The sequence below is a fragment of the Copadichromis virginalis genome, linkage group LG7 (genome assembly GCF_057382275.1).
Source record: "Copadichromis virginalis isolate Kocher_CV1m ecotype Utaka linkage group LG7, C_Virginalis_male_GT1.1, whole genome shotgun sequence".
In the NCBI taxonomy this organism is placed as follows: Eukaryota; Metazoa; Chordata; class Actinopteri; order Cichliformes; family Cichlidae; genus Copadichromis; species Copadichromis virginalis.
In genome coordinates, this window is record NC_140624.1 from 17691558 (window position 1) to 17707929 (window position 16372).

A 16372-nucleotide genomic window follows, 5' to 3' on the forward strand; every position below is an offset into this window, starting at 1 on the left:
GACACCTTATATATTTTTGGACTACAGATGTCTTACAGTTAAATGATTACAACAGCCAAATAAATCAAATTAATAAGACCAAAGGATAACAAGTACTTTTTTTCTAAACGTGCACACACAGACAGCAAAATTGGCAGAGTGTGTTGGATCAGTGAGTGTCATCATAGACGATCTTTGCTGGCGTGCGCGTATACGTGGCTCCGGCTGACGTGGTTGCGTAATGAACCGCTACCTTTGCCTCCACTGCTGCTACTGCCGCTTGTAGCATCAACACTTTGGCTACGCTGCTTTCGTAAAGCTGCCAGTTTGAGTCGTTGCGACCTCTTGGTGATTGGACAGAGTCTTCAGCGGATACCAAAATGATTTCGCTCACGGATTCACAAAGTAAGAGCCGCTTCTGTTTCTATGCTGTTCTTTGTCTTTCTAGTGTTTCTGTGCGAAACCGGGTTTAGCTGAATGTACGAGGCCAGCAGCTCAAACACGATTGGCTGAGAGCAACGCTACGTCACCACGTGAAGTAGCTGTAAAGGGGAACTGTTTTTTTTTTCTTTTTCACTTGTTTCTTGTTTAAAAAAAAAAACGTATATCGAGCACGGCCGAAGTGTAAACCAACGAGGTTAGCGTATGTGCACGAGTCATTTAACTGCTTGGTTTTTTTGTTGTTGTTTTTTACACTTGGCTGTGTGATGTCAGCACAGAAGTCCCACCTACCTGCTGTTCAAACCTTCTGTCTGCAAAGGGCAGCCAATAATAAGAAAGCTTGCTTAAAGCTGGCTAATCCAGAGTCCCACTGTAAGAAAAACAAGGCTTATTTTGGACTGGATCATGCAAAGCTGCCTTGTAATAAAATGTGAAGCTGGAAATGAATATGAATACCCCCCTTAATGAATAGTCATTCTGCATTTCTTTAATAAAATTGAAATCCATGTAAACCAAAGTAGATCATGCGACTTATTAATAACTTCTTTCTTTTTCTTGATGTCTGCAGAGATTGGGATGGGACTGACGGGGTTTGGTGTGTTTTTCCTCTTCTTTGGGATGATGCTGTTTTTTGATAAAGCTCTCCTTGCCATTGGAAATGTGAGTTGATGGTTTTTGGGTTCATTGATATATCAGAGTAGTACCTGTATTGTTGATTGCCATTTGGCTGTTGGTCCATATGATCACATTTGCTGATGTGAGTGGAAGTTGATCTTTTCTTTGCTGCTCTAGAGCAGGGCAGTAAAAAGGAAACAGATGTTAAAAATGAATGTTTATATCGGGTAAATTATTAGATTAAAAATTGCTGTGAGCACAGAACCTACCTAGTAATTATAACACAGTGTGAAAGTCTATCCTATATAACCTAAAAGATCTTGGACCCGTGACATGTTGTTTCCTGTGCAGATTCTATTTGTCTCCGGACTGTCGTTCGTCATCGGCCTCGAGCGTACCTTCAGGTTTTTCTTCCAGAGGCACAAACTAAAAGCCACCAGCTTCTTCCTGGGAGGAGTGTTGGTGGTTCTGCTTGGCTGGCCGATTGTTGGGGTTGTTCTGGAGATCTACGGTTTCTTCCTCTTATTCAGGTCAGCTCAGTCAGAAAGGGCTGAACTCCTTTTCCTCTTCTTCCTCGTTTGGCTGCTCCCTATTAGGGGTTGCCACGGTGGATCATCTACCCGAATCTCTCCCTATACCTAACGTCCTTTGTCACCTCAATCCCTCTGCATGTCCTCCTTCACTATATCCATGAACCTCTTCTGCCGTCTTCCCTCTTTCCTCCTGCCTGGCACCTCCATATTCAACACTGTCCACTATCTCTCCTCTGCACATGTCCAAAACAATTTCCAAGTCTCACTTTATTCTTGCACTCGTTAACAGGGGATTCTTCCCGGTGGCAGTCGGATTCATCAGACGAGTGCCTGTGCTCGGATCTTTGCTCAGCTTACCGGGGATCAGTGCGGTAAGTGTCACTCTCAGGCACTTTAACCTTAATAAGGGTCACTAATCACAAATATTGTTTAGCTTTATAAGGCTTTCAATGACATTTGTCTGCAGGACTAACAGTAAATAAACACTGTCTGAATTTGATGAAACTTTGTGGAGAGGAAGATTCCACCAATCTTTGATGCAGTAATAATAAAAGTTGGTCATGGTGGAGAAGGTGCTCTCTGAGTGCACCTGCAGTTTTCTTTTATGCAAGCCTCTCTGGTTGCAGTAAGAAGTCAGATTCTATAGAAGTGCATGAGAAAATGGCTTCTGGCTCTCCTGCTTAGGTTATGGTCTCAGTTGCTACTTTCAGGTTTCATTAAATACAACATGATGTCCACTGTGTACATGAGATTCCAGCTGTAGTTGAAATAGCAGGGTATGCCACCTACATTGTGGCCGAGTCACTCAGACTCATGGTCTGATCCGCACCTTGCATCTATTTAAGCTCAAGGCCTGGAAGCAGAATTTTGCTAATCAAAGGGTGTCACGGTGGCCTCCTCCATCTTTTAAATACAGTCTTTGGCAGACATGGAAAAATCTGGTATTTGCAGCCCGTTGTCTAAAAAGTCATGCAAGTATAATTATACGAATACTAAACTATCTTGTTTTATTTGTGCTAAACAAAATTCAGTTTACCACCATATATGACTAAAATACATCATTTAAAGTCTTGCATTTGAGAAGCTGGAACCAGGGATTTGTTTTCTTTATTCGTATTTGAATAATGTTAAGTGCAAAGAATTGATTATCAAAATATTTGGGGATTAGTTCTCTAAGCTAAACATGAACTTTTTCCATTAGATGATACAAATGGCATTTACGGCAAAAAGCAGCTGAAAGTTTTTAAAGAAGCTGATATTACTTTGTTGATCTATGTGGGCTTTAAAGATTTTTAGAGTGAAATGGCTCCAAAAGCTGGGGAAGGTTTTTTAGATGAGAGGGCTCTGGTCTTTCTCTCATCTAGTCTAATAACAGGGTCCCTGTTGTCCTGAGCACGACCTCATGGGATTCCCTGCTCAGTCTCGTGTCTTTGAAGCCTTTTGTAGCTTCTTGGAAACCGTCAGCGTCCAGGATCAGTTAATTCTGCCGTGGTTGCTAATATTTTACAGCTGTTTACCAATATAAAAACCTCACTGCATTATCAACATCATCATCCTTGCATGTTCTGCTTCATACATGTTATTTTAAATCATCCTTCGCATAACAACTCGTAAATAATTCTGCCCTTTTTCATGTTTTATTTCAGCTGGTGGACAAAATTGGTGAGAGCAACACGATGGTATAACAAAGAGGACAGTTTCAGCGTTTCTTACCGCCTCATGGTGACTGTATATTTTGACCATTGCCATTCCAGAGCTGTGAATCCAAACATTACTCTGCACAAAAGACACACGCATCTGTGGATGTCTGACTGACTGTACATTTAATTCTATTAGAGGGAAACTGTTTCTGACTGCTACTGGAAAACATTACCAAGAGATCTTTTTTTAAGGCTGAAAGCAGTTTCTCTTTTATGTCATTCCACTCTGATATTTATGGACTGATAATCTGGGACCACTGGATTAACTCGGAGGACAGTGACAGCATCTGTGTGCCTGAACAGACACTGAGGGCCTTTTTTTTCCCTCCATGAAGAGTTAGTGGAATTTTATACTTTAAAAAAATGTGCAGTTGAGCTAAATGTGGCAGAAATGTAAAAACAGTTTATACTGTCCTGGATGGAGATGTTTAACTGTAACTTTTCTAAGCGCTTGAAATAAAGTGTGCATTTTATAAATTTTGTTTTGTAGCGTAAGTAATTTAGATGTCCCAGATCTTACCTGCGTTTTGGGTAATAACAGTATGATTTGCTAAAAGAAGCCCAGCTCCATCTTCTATTCAGGGACTCTACTAGAAGAGCTTTACATGGTTCACCCATACTGGGCCTTGGTGAAGCTCCTCTAATGCACATGTCCTCTGAAACAAGCTGTTTTACCCTTTAATGCACAGGTGTTCAACTTCAGTCCTCGATGGCCGGTGTCCTGAAACTTTTCCATGTGTCCCTCTGCAGCACACCTGAATAAAATCAGTAGGTCATTAGACTTTATAGAACTTGACTGATGCTGAGGTGGCAATTCATCCATTTGATTCATGTTACAGCAGCTCATGACTAAATTAACATGGTACAATAAAAGTACTTTTAAAAGTAGTTTTATTTTCTTCCAAAAACTTATATTTACTTACATTTATTTAAACTTCAGTATGGTTAGGTGTTGCCACCTGAGCATGTAGTCAAGTCTTGCTAATGATCTACTAATTTTATTCAGGTTGTTGCAGCAGGGACATATTTAGAAGAAGGCGGTTGGAGACTGTATGATCGTGTGTAGTAAACTAATCTCATTGTCTTGGTTGCTTCAGAGGCAGGGACCAAGTCTGCAACCACTTGTAGTCAGTTGCTGGATTCAAAGGTGGCAATACAACAGCATTAAATGGATTCAGTCTGCTATCAGTGTACGATTGAATGTGCTCAAGTTGGCATCCACATGCAATCTGTTTGTGATAATACGGTGGTTATACTCAATAATATATATAAGATTTACTAGCATAAATTTACAAATTTGTTGCCATGTATATAAACAGAAGTCTAAACCATTTAGATTCAGAGTCCAGCTGAAAACTCATTGATTTGAAACAAATTCATCCAAAAACAGTGACGGTGTTGTTACAGGACAGGGATTTAACTATATAAGCAGCTGGAAACCAGTTGAGTCCTGTTACAGAGAGGCGTGTTGCAGATGAGTTGCGCTGATTGGCACAGACTGACTTGTTTTGATTGCAGTGTGTTGGCACTCTGCGTTTTTAATTGGTCGGCATTGTAAATATTCACCAATCTGCATGAGACTGATTGCAGTTAGTCCGAGTGGCCCGCAGGTTGCCTCCCAACAGGCGACCTGTGCGGTCACTTTGTGATTCAAAGTGGTCACTCACTGGTTGAGGGTGCTGTACGGTCAACTTCTGATGGAAAGGTTGGTCATCAAACTGGTGTTTACTCTGATGAGTCTTAAGCCAGCTTTATATGACAACGTCAACCACTGTGAAATGATAATACGTTCCCTTTAAGCATTCACATATCAGAGATTAGATTTATAATTCAAAACGAATTAACTGTTTATACACAGTGTGTACAGGTCATAAACACAGAGATTTATGTATGTGTGAAATTTCTAAAACAGTTGAAACAAAAATAACAAATAAATTCAAGGTCCTCATGTCATCCAATGTCCTTCATGCTTTCAGCTGATCCAGGCTTCTGCTCCTCATGTCGAACCCACATTCTCAAACTTTGATACAAATCCATCATCTTCAAGCAAATGCACTGCATTCATAATAAAAGTGGAAGAAAAACTAATGATGGGTTACTTAAATATTTTTGCTAGAGCCCTTGGTAGAACAAACACATTTAATTTAACTACACTTATATTTGCCTTTGAAATAAACACATTAATTGCCATGTTGTGATAGTAAAGGCCTAAATGTCTCTTAGAAAATGTTTGAGAGGTTAAAATGTATTAGTATGTGTATATTTTTAGCTCACCTGGCTGAAGGACCAATGCACTTAAGCCACGGCAAGACTTAAGTTCATCCATAGTTCACATTAATACAGTGCTGGTCTTATTTTAGCAAAGACCACCATTCACTTTAGTTTTATTACATAGCTGCAGTTCAAAACAACAGTTGCCCCAAGGCTTTATATTAAAGAGACAAAGACCCTGCAATATTACCAAGACACTTGAACAATCATATGACTCCGCCCCCTATGAGCAAGTAGTGCTCCTCACAATGATGACCGCAATTTGGGAGAAGACCTACTGAAGTCATGGACAAATCAGTTGTAGCCAATAAAATAGATTTGCAGATTACACAGGGCCCTTGAAGGACTAGAATTGTCTTATTCTGGCATCTGCACCTGCCACCTCATCACTGCTCACCGCATCAACTTCATTCATAAAATCTCACCGGCGTTGTCGTCCTGCAGTGACCCTGTGAAAATACTCTGCTGCTTGCAAGACTTAAAAGTTTGAGTGTCTCTCATGCGTCTGCGATTAATGTGCAGCGACATCTTTAACAGCACCGTCAGCTGAAGAAGTAGGTGTGAAGTGATTAAGACACCTGTCAGCGTCATCAGTTGTTTTTTTCTTACAAACGATGTGACTGCACTGACAGGGAAACATTAAACATTTAAACCAGCTGCAACCTGCAGGAGAGCACAACGCTTAAAGTAAAAGGTAAGATATCCCTCTTCTTAGTTATATATAATATTTTAATTTTCTTAAATGTGAAAAAATTAAGTAAATTAAACTTTTACTTTCTAAGTCTACCTTTTACTATTTATGAGCAAAATAAAATTTGTTTATGACACAATACAGCATAATAAATCATAAAGCTAATAAAGCACAGACAGAAAACATGTAACTATTGTCATTCAGTAGTAGTTAGTATAGTGAGGTGTTAGTACAATACAACAGCTCACAATTGTGTGTACAGGAGAAGTTTACTTGCTAAAAATACACGGGCAATTTCTTAAACCTGCTTACAGAGATTTATTATAGTGTGTTTACATTAGTAACATGTAACAAAGTCAGAATGCTATAAATTGAAGTAAAATAAAACACTATTAATGAAAATATGCTACAAATACTGTTATTATAAATACATTTTAACTGTATAATGTACACAAACCGCAACTTACTGGTGTCCAACTGTAAATTTACTTGAAGGTAGTGGCTGTAATTTAATTTAAAGTACATTTACTGTAATAAAAATAACAGAAAATGTAATTTACTGTAAAGTTACTGCAAACATTTTACTGTAAATTACTGGCATCTAGATGCCGATGAGGTGCTTTAAAATTTGTTTACAGTGAGTTTACATCTAAACACAGAGAAATAGATGTGTGCTGGATGACTGTAATTAAACGTATACTTCTCAGAAAAACATTTTTCCCCCTCTTGTTCTGTTGCAGAGTTCAACAATGTCTCTACTAGTCACGCTGCTTTTGCTGTCGCTGGTTTCTCAGTGTTGGACTGCTCCACAGGTTAGTCGGTATTTTTCTTTTGTCATGTTTAACCCTGATCAGCCTGAGCTGGAACAGAATTTTCTTTTCCCTTTTCAGAGGAGAAACTGGACTTCTCAGGCGATCCTATACCTGAAAGGAGCACGTAAGAACGCACTGACGGCAGCAAACAGTCACCCAGATTTTAGACGTCTATCAGATCGAAACAATATAGTGTGCTGATCTTTTACAGAGGGACGCCGCTCATTTTTGGAGCGTGCCAGAAGAGAGGAAGAAAGCACTTTTCACTCAGGTGTGTGAATACATGATGCAGCTCGAGTAGTGTAATCAGATAAACAAGTAAATATTCTGTGTAAGCTGACTAGTATTGTATTTGGCTCTTAGGAGCCTGTATTCATTTGTAAGAAATCATCCTTTGGAATAAGTTTGTACTTAATATTGTGGTAACTTTTTGTTTTAGTTTGTTTTTACTCACATTTATTGTATTTGTTAGTTTTTTAATGATTTACTTGATTTTATTCATTTTATTGATCTTGTTTGTTTTAAATGTACTCTAGAAATAAGGCTGATATTGTGATTTTGAACTGGTTACATTTTCTGAAACATTTACTAATGTTTCAGAAATCAGTCATTAATGAGAGCTGCTTCTTCTTCTTCTGCTTTTTAATCCTAGGCAGTTTTAAGAGTTTGTTAAATTTTTTAGTTTGCAGGTATTTTATTTCCATCAGAGTAAAAACTCCATGAATAAATTATTTTGCTATCATGTTTGAAGTGATGGCTTATTACCAGAGTTAGAAATCATAATAAATATTACATTTTGTTATGTTTACTTATTAATTTTGTGTTCCTTGTTTTAACCCTTTAAAGCCTGAACAATGAAATAATTACCAGAAAATTAATTTTTTAAAAAAAAAACAAAGTGTATTGTGGAATTTATTTAGATTTTAGACAATCCCCACTGATGATGTAGAAGTCTCAAAAACTGTATGTGTCAAATATGATACACGAGGCGTTAAGAGGGTGAAGTGCCACATATGTGATTTCATCAGCCTGATCCTGGGTGTTTATTTCCGAGGGTTTCATACGGAAGATAAAAAAGAGGAAATCTTAGTCTCCTCTTCACACAGCTATATTTGTATTTTGTTGGTTGCACAGTTTTTTGTTTCTTTTCCAAATACTGCCATTTCTGCTCCGATTCTCTGCAGGGACTCACAAGCAGAACAGCGATGGCCGAGGCTCTTCTTTGCTTTTATCCATTTTACTGGAACTCCTACAGCGAGCTGTAGAAGAAGGTAAAACCTTGGAATTCATCACCACCAACACCCTGACTTACCAGATCCTCCTGAACTGCTTTAAGATTATTTATGGCTCTTTTTTTTAATCCTCAGATGCAGGCAATCCAGATAATCACCTGGACTATCAGGAGGTGAATAGAACCCACTTGTGAACATTCATCAGAGCCCAGTTCTATGTTTTTCTGTTTCTTATGTTGCTTGTTACATTTTATTGTTATTGTTGATGTTTGTCTGCGTGTCGCAAATTTGACTTAACTTATAATAAAATGCGCAAAATAAATGAAAATGTCCGTCTGCAAGATGTTAGAGTCTGATTTATGCGTGAGTTTATCTCTTCATTTGACTGTCATCATGTGCAGTTTGGTGGTGTGACGCATGGATGGATTTCCATTTACACTCATCCTTGTCAACTTATTAAAACAATTACGCCAGTCACTCATTCACACCATGAAGTGATTAACACCAGGATGACAAACTATCAGTCACTCATCATCGCGCCGTCTTCACAGCGGTCACTGAGAGAGCCGTGTCGGAGGTAGACGATCGGGATCAGACAGAGTTCATCGACTAATACATTCCAGTAAAATCACCATGAGCTTCCAGCAGGGTTTTAGGATTTATTTTATTGAACCATGTTGTTAGATCATAGGCCACATGTAACACTCTGCTCTTCACTTTCAGCAAAAGAGAAAGCCCATGTTCACAGATTTCTATCATGCTACATAAATAGCCAACACTGAAGAACTGAAACACTGCACTTATTGCTTTAGTCCCTGCTTCTTTTATTAGTTGCCAAAGCAACATGACACGTGGTCCCACAGTGCAACACAGCAAAGGACAAATGAGTCAGAGCATCTCACTCATTATTGGGGTCACCTTTTGGTCTCCAGCGAGCAGAAGTGCACAAACTGACCCCCTACGGCTAAATCTGGCTGGATGAAACCCCTCCAAAAATCTGGGAATCTACATAGTGCAGTAGGCTGAAGGTGCAGAGGGGCAAAGCTTTCTGGTGTGACCGTGGAGTGATGCTGAAGGTCATGAGTAGTCAGGAAGGTGTAGCTATTAGCTCCCCCTGCGGGCAGGTTAGACATCCTGCAAGTCCTTCTGGATGTCCCAGAGTGTGTTAGCGCTGGCCTGCAGCTGGGCCACCTCTTCATCTGTCAGGGTCATGTTGATCACGCTAGCCACACCCCCGCTGTTCAGCACGCAGGGCAGACTCAGATAGACCTCGTCACTGATCCCGTACATGCCCTGTTAATGACAAAGCACACTGTCTTTATGTGGAAGGGCTTAGCGTCATAACAAAGACTTGCTATAGAGGTCTAAAGAGGGGAACTATAGGGAAAGCAATTGTTTTTTAAATATTAAAATATGACATTACTGTGTATAGAACAGGGGTGTCGAACTCCAGGCCTCGAGGGCTGGTGTCCTGCAGGTTTTAGATATCACCCTGGGTCAACACACCTGAATCACATGATTAGTTCATTACCAGGTCTCTGGAGAACTTCAAGACATGTTGAGTAGGTCATTTGGCATTTAAATCAGCTGTGTTGGCTCAAGGACCCATCTAAAACCTGCAGGACACCAGCCCTCGAGGCCTGCAGTTCGACACCGCTGATCTAGTGCATCTACACATCATGAAATATATTACATATGTACTCGCACAAGCTCAAAGGGGGTGGAGTTGAAATCTGAACACCCAACGTGGAGCTTGAGCCCACGACCCTGAGATCAACAGTCTTATGCTCTAGCCCAGGGGTGGGGAACTCTGGGCCTCAAGGACCGGTGTCCTGCATGTTTTAGACGTCTCCGTGATCCAACACAGCTGATTTAAATGGTTAAATTACCTCCTCAACATGTCCGGTAATGAGGCCTAGTAATGAACTTATCATTTGATTCATGTGTGTTGACCCAGGGTGATATCTAAAACCTGCAGGACACAGGCCCTTGAGGCCTGGAGTTCCCCACCCTTGCTCTGGTGACTGAGGTTGCCGGGCTTCAACTCTAGAGAACGTGTCGACTGAACCTGCAAATGTTCTGCGTTTTTCCTTGAAACTTGCCTTTTGGAATATATAATGATTATCCAAACAGATGATTACATCTGATGATTCTTTTTTGGCTTAGTGTTTCACTCTTACTATCAGAAAAGTGGCTTGGGAAAAAAAGAGCTTTATTTAACACAACTGGTAATTACACTCACACTTTATACATTTTGGATTCAAAATTCTAGTTAAAGTTATATTTTAAAGAATACTGGGAAATTCTTTAACGAGTACATGAACATGAGCGTCTGTTACCTCCACCATGGTGGAGACGGGATGAATCCTGTTCATGTTCCTTATGAGACTCTCTGTCAGGTCGGCTACGCTGAGACCGATGGCCCAGTTGGTGTAGCCTTTCAGTTTGATCACCTCATAGGCACTAAGAGATGTAAAACAAACAAACAAACAAAAACATGTCTAAAGTGTCTAAAATCATGAAAATTCACCGAGATTGATTAAGACAGCGACAGGTAACAGCTAAGGTAGCGATAGGTGATACGTCTGTGTCGTGTCTAAACGGTCAGCCATTGTATTGTGACGTGGTGTTGACTCGGTAAAGATGAGATCTACACTCATCTACACAATATTTTAAACTCGCTGATGTTGATCCAGCATGAAAGAAAGAGAGACTTTTAGCCTGAAGAATTTCAGAATTGAAGAGAAAGTTTGCAGATGAGCTTCCATGTTGGCCTTAGTTTGAAATCTGACCCATGTCAGGGTTTCCGACCAATAAGGTGCAGCTCTTTGCTGACAGTGCACATGTCCAGCATTGACTGTGACTGTGTTATCAACTTGCCCATCAGTGAACAGAGATATCGGCTCACCACTAGCAGGTGAGTTTAAAAAGATCATACTTTAAAATATTGTATCCATAAACTAGATTTAAGCGACCTCCAGCCTACCTGTCCACCACCTTCTTGTGAGTCTCTTTCCAGTTCTCGTCGTCGCTGTCAGTGCCGATATCAGGGTTTAACGTCTGCAGGCTGACTCCAGCCACGTTTGTTCCACTCCACACAGGCACTGTAACACATCTGGAAACCATCAACCTTCATGCACGTACACACCATACACAGTTATTGCCTACAGCATCCTCACCACTTGTGTCTCCATGCTCTCCCAGGATCCATCCGTTGAAGCTGCTCGGGTGGATTCCCAGTTTGTCAGCCATCAGGAAACGGAAGCGTGCCGAGTCCAAGTTGGTGCCGCTGCCGATGACACGGTGCTTTGGAAGCCCGCTCAGTTTCCAGGTCACATAAGTCAGTATATCGACTGTCAGAGAGAGGGAGAGATTTATAGTGTTAAAAGGTGAATACTGCAAGATTTCATGTCTGAGGACGTAAATAAAGAAGAGCTATGTGGTTGGCTGAACCTGGATTGGAAACAACAATGATGACGCAGTCAGGGCTGTATCTGACAATCTGGGGGACGATGTGCTTAAAGATGTTGACGTTTCTCTGAACGAGGTTCAGCCTGCTCTCCCCCTCCTGCTGACGGACTCCAGCGGTCACCACGACGATGCGGGAGTTAGCTGTAACCGAATAGTCTGAAATACAAATTTTAAAAAACAGATCAGTTTGGGTTCACATTCTCCTTCAAACCTTTGCAAAGGTGGGAAATTAAATTTAAACAGCTCCATAGTGAGCTGCACCCTGTAAATACTTTTTAAAGAGTTTTAATTAAAACTAAGGCTGCTTTATGAGATTGAGCTCCTGTGTGTTTGCATGTGTGTGTGTATGTGTGTTTGTCTGCGATATGAACTCGCCTTTATCTGCAACTATTTTGGGGGTTTTGAGGAAGAGGCTGCCATGCTGCAGGTCCATCATCTCTCCTTTCAGCTTATCCTCCACCACATCCACCAGCGCCAGCTCATCAGCCAGCTCCTGCACATATCAGACAAGGTCAAACCGATCCATAGTACAGTTTGCTTGTTGCCATTAGAACTAGTTGAAAAAAAGAACATAATAGAGAGCTTCAAGTGAGTCTGTTTTAAGCCTAATGGCTTAAATAATTGTTTTATGATGTATGATTCAGTCCAACGGTGAAACGGGTTATCTAATTTAAGTGAATGAAAATAAAACCTGAACAGCTTTAGGAGAACTCCACTGTAATTCTTCCTTTTTGATTACAAATACATGTTTCCTTGTTAACAAGTGCAGTAAAGGGATAACGGTCAGATCAGACACCAAGAGATCAGTAATCTCGTGGCAATCTTGGAAGAGCCTGAGTATGATCCCATCTCGTGACCCCAGCAGGCAGCGTGGTAATCTGAGAGGCAGAACCAGTGAGACTCTTACCCTGAGTAGGATGCTGAGAGCGCAGGCCATGCCAACCTGGCCCACACCCACCACTGTAACTTTATTCCTCGGAGGCTCAGGTGGACCACTGAACAGCGGTGTGATCAGTTTCTGCAGGACTGAAGCCATTTTCAGTGCTGAGAAGTGTAAATGAAAGAAGAAAGGGATGAGCGTTTAGGGTCAGGTGAAGCAGCAAAGCATTTTACACAGACACGACAGTAGCCAATGGTCCTGCGTGCAGCCTCGCATGCACACAACTCATAAATAAGTCAGAGTGCAGAGGGATTTCTAACGCAAGCCTGACATACAGTGGCATAGAAGAAAACCACTTCTCAGACACTTCGATCATTTACAGCAGTTTTCTCTTTTTTGAAATGGAACTGAAGGCAAAGGAAGGAGGGCAGGAAAAAGAAAAGGCTTCAAGGACAACTAGAGAGTGCATTATTTCCCTTTCTAGCAGGTATGAAGAAGGCGATCTGCTCTCAGACAGAAACGTATTAGGTCCTGTCTCACGCGTTCTCTATTTGCAGAGAGTTCACCTTGAAATGACATATGGCCAGACACAAAAACACCAGCAATACTTGCATTGTCCGATGAAGCTCCGAGCTGCAAGGTATAAATACCACCATGTAATCAGCATGGCCACCTGGATGGATGACTAAGTCGTGTTCCTACAGAGCTCTGTCCCCCCTCCTGCATCCACAACACCTCCCTGAGTCACAGTTTTTGCAATGCAGTCGGTCCAGGCAAGTATCCGCTCAGCTGCAGCAGTCCCACAGAGCTCATGTGACTCAGGGTTAGATGGAGGAGCTGTCAGCTGCACAGAGCTCCGCTCCTCACCTCCCTCCCTCCTTCCCAAATGAGGAGGACGTAGCAGTATAATCGGATGCCAAACTTGATTGACTGACTGCAGACTGTTAAAGGAGTTACTGTAATCCCTTAACGCTGCTTCCATCTGCTACACCTCACCTCTAATGGGAGGTCTCAAAAGAACAGCTGATTTCTATTTAAAAGGCTTGATAATTTATTCTAAATGAATGAAGGGACCTGCTTTATGTCTCTCTAAGCACAGTTTAAAACACTGGCCTGTAATGAATCTGAAATGATGCTGTTGTTAAACAACCATCAGATACGTTTAGAAATAATTAGATTAAAACCATGCACTGCAAATTGCAAATAATGTAAAGCAAGGGGCACTTATGCTTGAAGAGACAGACATTAACATCCCTGTGCGTCTCTAATAGCAGGCATGAATGCTGAATATGCTGCTATTGAAAGTGCAATGCTGAAACGATCCATTCATTATCCAAGACCGAAGCTGGATTACCAGCTGACAGCACCATGCACTCCAGTCATGTAAATGTGAGTGGTTAATGAGATGGCTTAGCATCCAAGGTCATTGGGGAGGGAAGGAGGGAGGGAGGGTGACAGCAGTTTTCATAACTCTCAGTCAACTGCAGTAGAAGCATGGTTGGTACTCCAACACAGTGAGGTAGTCGGCTGCGACGTCTGAAAAAAGTTACATCTGCCTTGAACTTGAACCTAAACAGCCACTGCGGGGGAGGATGAGATATAATGAATACATGATGACAAAACAAAGCAACAGGAAAGCCTAAAGCCCCAAACTCAGCTATAAAATTAATGTAATGCAGAATTTTAACTTCTAGCTAATTGCCCTGCTTATACATAAACTTTTCATTTGTGGTTGTGAAAACAAATCCCTTAAAAAAAAAAAAATACTCTGACTGCCACTGTAAACACAAGCAGACCCTACGTATATGTAAACTTAAATGTGACTCACAGTTCTGCACACACTGAAATGGACCACCCTAAAGTGAGAATGAAGAGAGGACTGATGCAAGCAAAACAAAGCCAAAGGCATTCAGGTGTCACAAACTGCTACACATATTTCAACAACAGAAAGATAAAATTATACTATCTACACAACACGGAAATACCGCAGTTCACCTGTTTTGTTGAGCGTCCAGGTATAACTCCTTGGGCTACAGTGAGACTCTCCTCTGTTGTGCTGTACGGTGTGGCTACTCTTCTTCCTGTTGTGCTGTCAGCCTGCAGTCTGCCGGATTTAATGGGCTAAGCCTCTCCGTCCCCTGCAAAGACTCAATTTGGCACTCCATCGGCCACCACAGTCAGCTGGTACATCATTCACTGACACTTCATGCAAAATAACAAAACATGACTACGTATTCCAAAAACATAAACCAAAAATAGAGCTGTTATTGTTGCGGACATTATTGTCACATTTACTTTACATATTCAGTCGGTGAATGAATGCCACATGCCGGTGACTCCAGCAGATTTGGTCTTGTGGCGTTTGTCCTTCTAGCCGGTCTTGGGTTGGAATTAGCAAAGTTAATAATTATCAAACAAAAAGCCCTGCGTTTTAGTGTCAGTACAACACTCACGCACTCTGATGGGCCTGCCTTTTACCTCACTATGTAAATATACTTAATATAAATTAGGTAATTTTGCCTTTATTTCCTGACTTTCAATTATCTTTAAAAACAAACAAACAAACAAACAAACTTATTTCAGCTTGTATTTTTCTTTAAACTGTTCCAAGAAATAGATGTGTGATTCAGCTGCAGGCGTGGACTGACCGAGCATTTGGACGCTGAGTCCTTTTTTACACGCTGCTGGATCTGAGTGTCATGAGGACACTTTGTCAAACACAAGCACACACACCAGTAAACCAGCAGGGGGATACAGTCTCATGCAGAAAAGATTCATAAAACACTGTGTGCAGTTCATGAGGGAAGGCATGAAATGCAGCAAAGTGCAAACGCATTCTTTCATCGCCTTTAAAAAGCCACCAGTGCACGTGCTGTCCTGGAGGCAGCAGTCCAAGCAGAGGTTCCCTGGACCTCCCTCTCTCCAGCCACTTCCTACATATCTTCTGGGGGAATATTGGGAGGTACCTAAACCAGCTGAGATGCATAATCTCTCCAGCTTGTCTTGGGTCTTCACCCAGTACCACGTGCATGAAACACCTTACCTATGAGGCTTTCTGTAGGCATCTTAGTGAGGCCCCTAAACTCAACTCCATGACCTACTACTCTATTGTCATGGAGGTGTCTGTGTGACTGAGTGATCTTGTCCTGGACAATTTGCTGCTTGTAGCGTCTCTTAAGGCAAATTGGTCCTGGGTGAGGGGCCTGACTAAGACCTTGACTTATAGACCAATGGTGCAGGTTACCTTACCCTGGGTAGGGTTACTGGGGCCATCCTGGAGCCTGGTCTGGAAGAGGCCCGCTGTCAAACAAATTAAAGCTAGCTTCTGAGAGCAATGAACACCATTTTTACTTCAGAGATTGTAATTGTCTCCATGAGTTTACAGTGATGACAACAGAAGCTACCATATCTGATTTCTTATTTAATATCACAACAAATGTTCAATAAATGAAAAGCTATGGCGTTCAAAAAAGAAAAACAAAACATGCATAAAACACTTATTGGTCTCAAAGGATTCACAGACAGAAGAAAAAAAATAATCTAGCAACAACCAAGTTTATTTTATGATACACTGCCTACATTATCATAAATAAACAGATTCAGAATCCTTACCCACATAACCCCTGCCGTTTCTGTCCGTTGTGGGAGAGCTGCCTGATGATCAAATCACTTGAGTTAACTCAGCAAGGTTCAGATTAAGATACAGTATTACTTGCATGTATTGCTTTACAATATGCTATAAAAAGT

General features: G+C 41.1%; 3 protein-coding genes across 6 annotated transcripts; 2 read left to right on the forward strand and 1 right to left on the reverse strand.

Annotated features, from left to right (window-relative positions):
• The first annotated feature begins 198 nt into the window (after positions 1-198).
• Positions 199-3748, forward strand: golt1bb (golgi transport 1Bb). 2 transcript variants are annotated; one of them, XM_085462268.1, is made up of 6 exons: positions 199-384; positions 989-1080; positions 1387-1565; positions 1858-1939; positions 3215-3230; positions 3323-3748. In XM_085462268.1, exons 1-6 carry the CDS (start codon positions 360-362, stop codon positions 3328-3330), a joined length of 402 nt encoding a protein of 133 aa, XP_085318394.1. In that variant the 5' UTR covers positions 199-359; the 3' UTR covers positions 3331-3748. The 2 variants fall into 2 exon arrangements, with proteins under 2 accessions (XP_085318394.1, XP_085318393.1); XM_085462267.1 differs by having other exon boundaries at positions 203-384; positions 3215-3748.
• A 1526-nt stretch (positions 3749-5274) lies between these two features.
• On the forward strand, positions 5275-8604 carry LOC146704847 (spexin prohormone 1-like). Of its 2 annotated transcripts, XM_085462270.1 has the most exons (5): positions 5275-7042; positions 7121-7166; positions 7254-7313; positions 8227-8313; positions 8410-8604. In XM_085462270.1, exons 1-5 carry the CDS (start codon positions 6980-6982, stop codon positions 8466-8468), a joined length of 315 nt encoding a protein of 104 aa, XP_085318396.1. In that variant the 5' UTR covers positions 5275-6979; the 3' UTR covers positions 8469-8604. The 2 variants fall into 2 exon arrangements, with proteins under 2 accessions (XP_085318396.1, XP_085318395.1); XM_085462269.1 differs by having other exon boundaries at positions 5275-7166.
• A 315-nt stretch (positions 8605-8919) lies between these two features.
• Positions 8920-15430, reverse strand: ldhbb (lactate dehydrogenase Bb). Of its 2 annotated transcripts, none has more exons than XM_085462273.1 (8): positions 14621-15430; positions 12653-12789; positions 12121-12238; positions 11728-11901; positions 11454-11627; positions 11261-11378; positions 10614-10737; positions 8920-9567 (listed from the first exon to the last, which is right to left on the reverse strand). In XM_085462273.1, the coding sequence occupies exons 2-8, from the start codon at positions 12779-12781 to the stop codon at positions 9400-9402; spliced, it is 1005 nt and encodes a 334-aa protein (XP_085318399.1). In that variant the 5' UTR covers positions 12782-12789; positions 14621-15430; the 3' UTR covers positions 8920-9399. The 2 variants fall into 2 exon arrangements, with proteins under 2 accessions (XP_085318399.1, XP_085318398.1); XM_085462272.1 differs by lacking the exon at positions 14621-15430 and adding an exon at positions 13238-14318.
• Between the last annotated feature and the right edge of the window lie 942 nt (positions 15431-16372).

Excerpts from the sequence above, each read along its gene's own strand:
- LOC146704847 (XM_085462269.1), top strand. The coding sequence starts at position 6,980 with ATGTCTCTACTAGTCACGCTGCTTTTGCTGTCGCTGGTTTCTCAGTGT. Across the intron at positions 7,167-7,253 it reads CCTATACCTGAAAGGAGCAC|AGGGACGCCGCTCATTTTTG; the intron begins GTAAGAACGCAC and ends GATCTTTTACAG. Across the intron at positions 7,314-8,226 it reads AGAAAGCACTTTTCACTCAG|GGACTCACAAGCAGAACAGC; the intron begins GTGTGTGAATAC and ends GATTCTCTGCAG.
- golt1bb (XM_085462267.1), top strand. The coding sequence starts at position 360 with ATGATTTCGCTCACGGATTCACAAA. Across the intron at positions 385-988 it reads TTCGCTCACGGATTCACAAA|AGATTGGGATGGGACTGACG; the intron begins GTAAGAGCCGCT and ends TGATGTCTGCAG. Across the intron at positions 1,940-3,214 it reads GCTTACCGGGGATCAGTGCG|CTGGTGGACAAAATTGGTGA; the intron begins GTAAGTGTCACT and ends GTTTTATTTCAG.
- ldhbb (XM_085462272.1), bottom strand. The coding sequence starts at position 13,292 with ATGCTGATTACATGGTGGTATTTATACCTTGCAGCTCGGAGCTTCATC. Across the intron at positions 12,790-13,237 it reads TCGGAGCTTCATCGGACAAT|CACTGAAAATGGCTTCAGTC; the intron begins GCAAGTATTGCT and ends TACACTTCTCAG. Across the intron at positions 9,568-10,613 it reads CCGTCTCCACCATGGTGGAG|GGCATGTACGGGATCAGTGA; the intron begins GTAACAGACGCT and ends TGTCATTAACAG.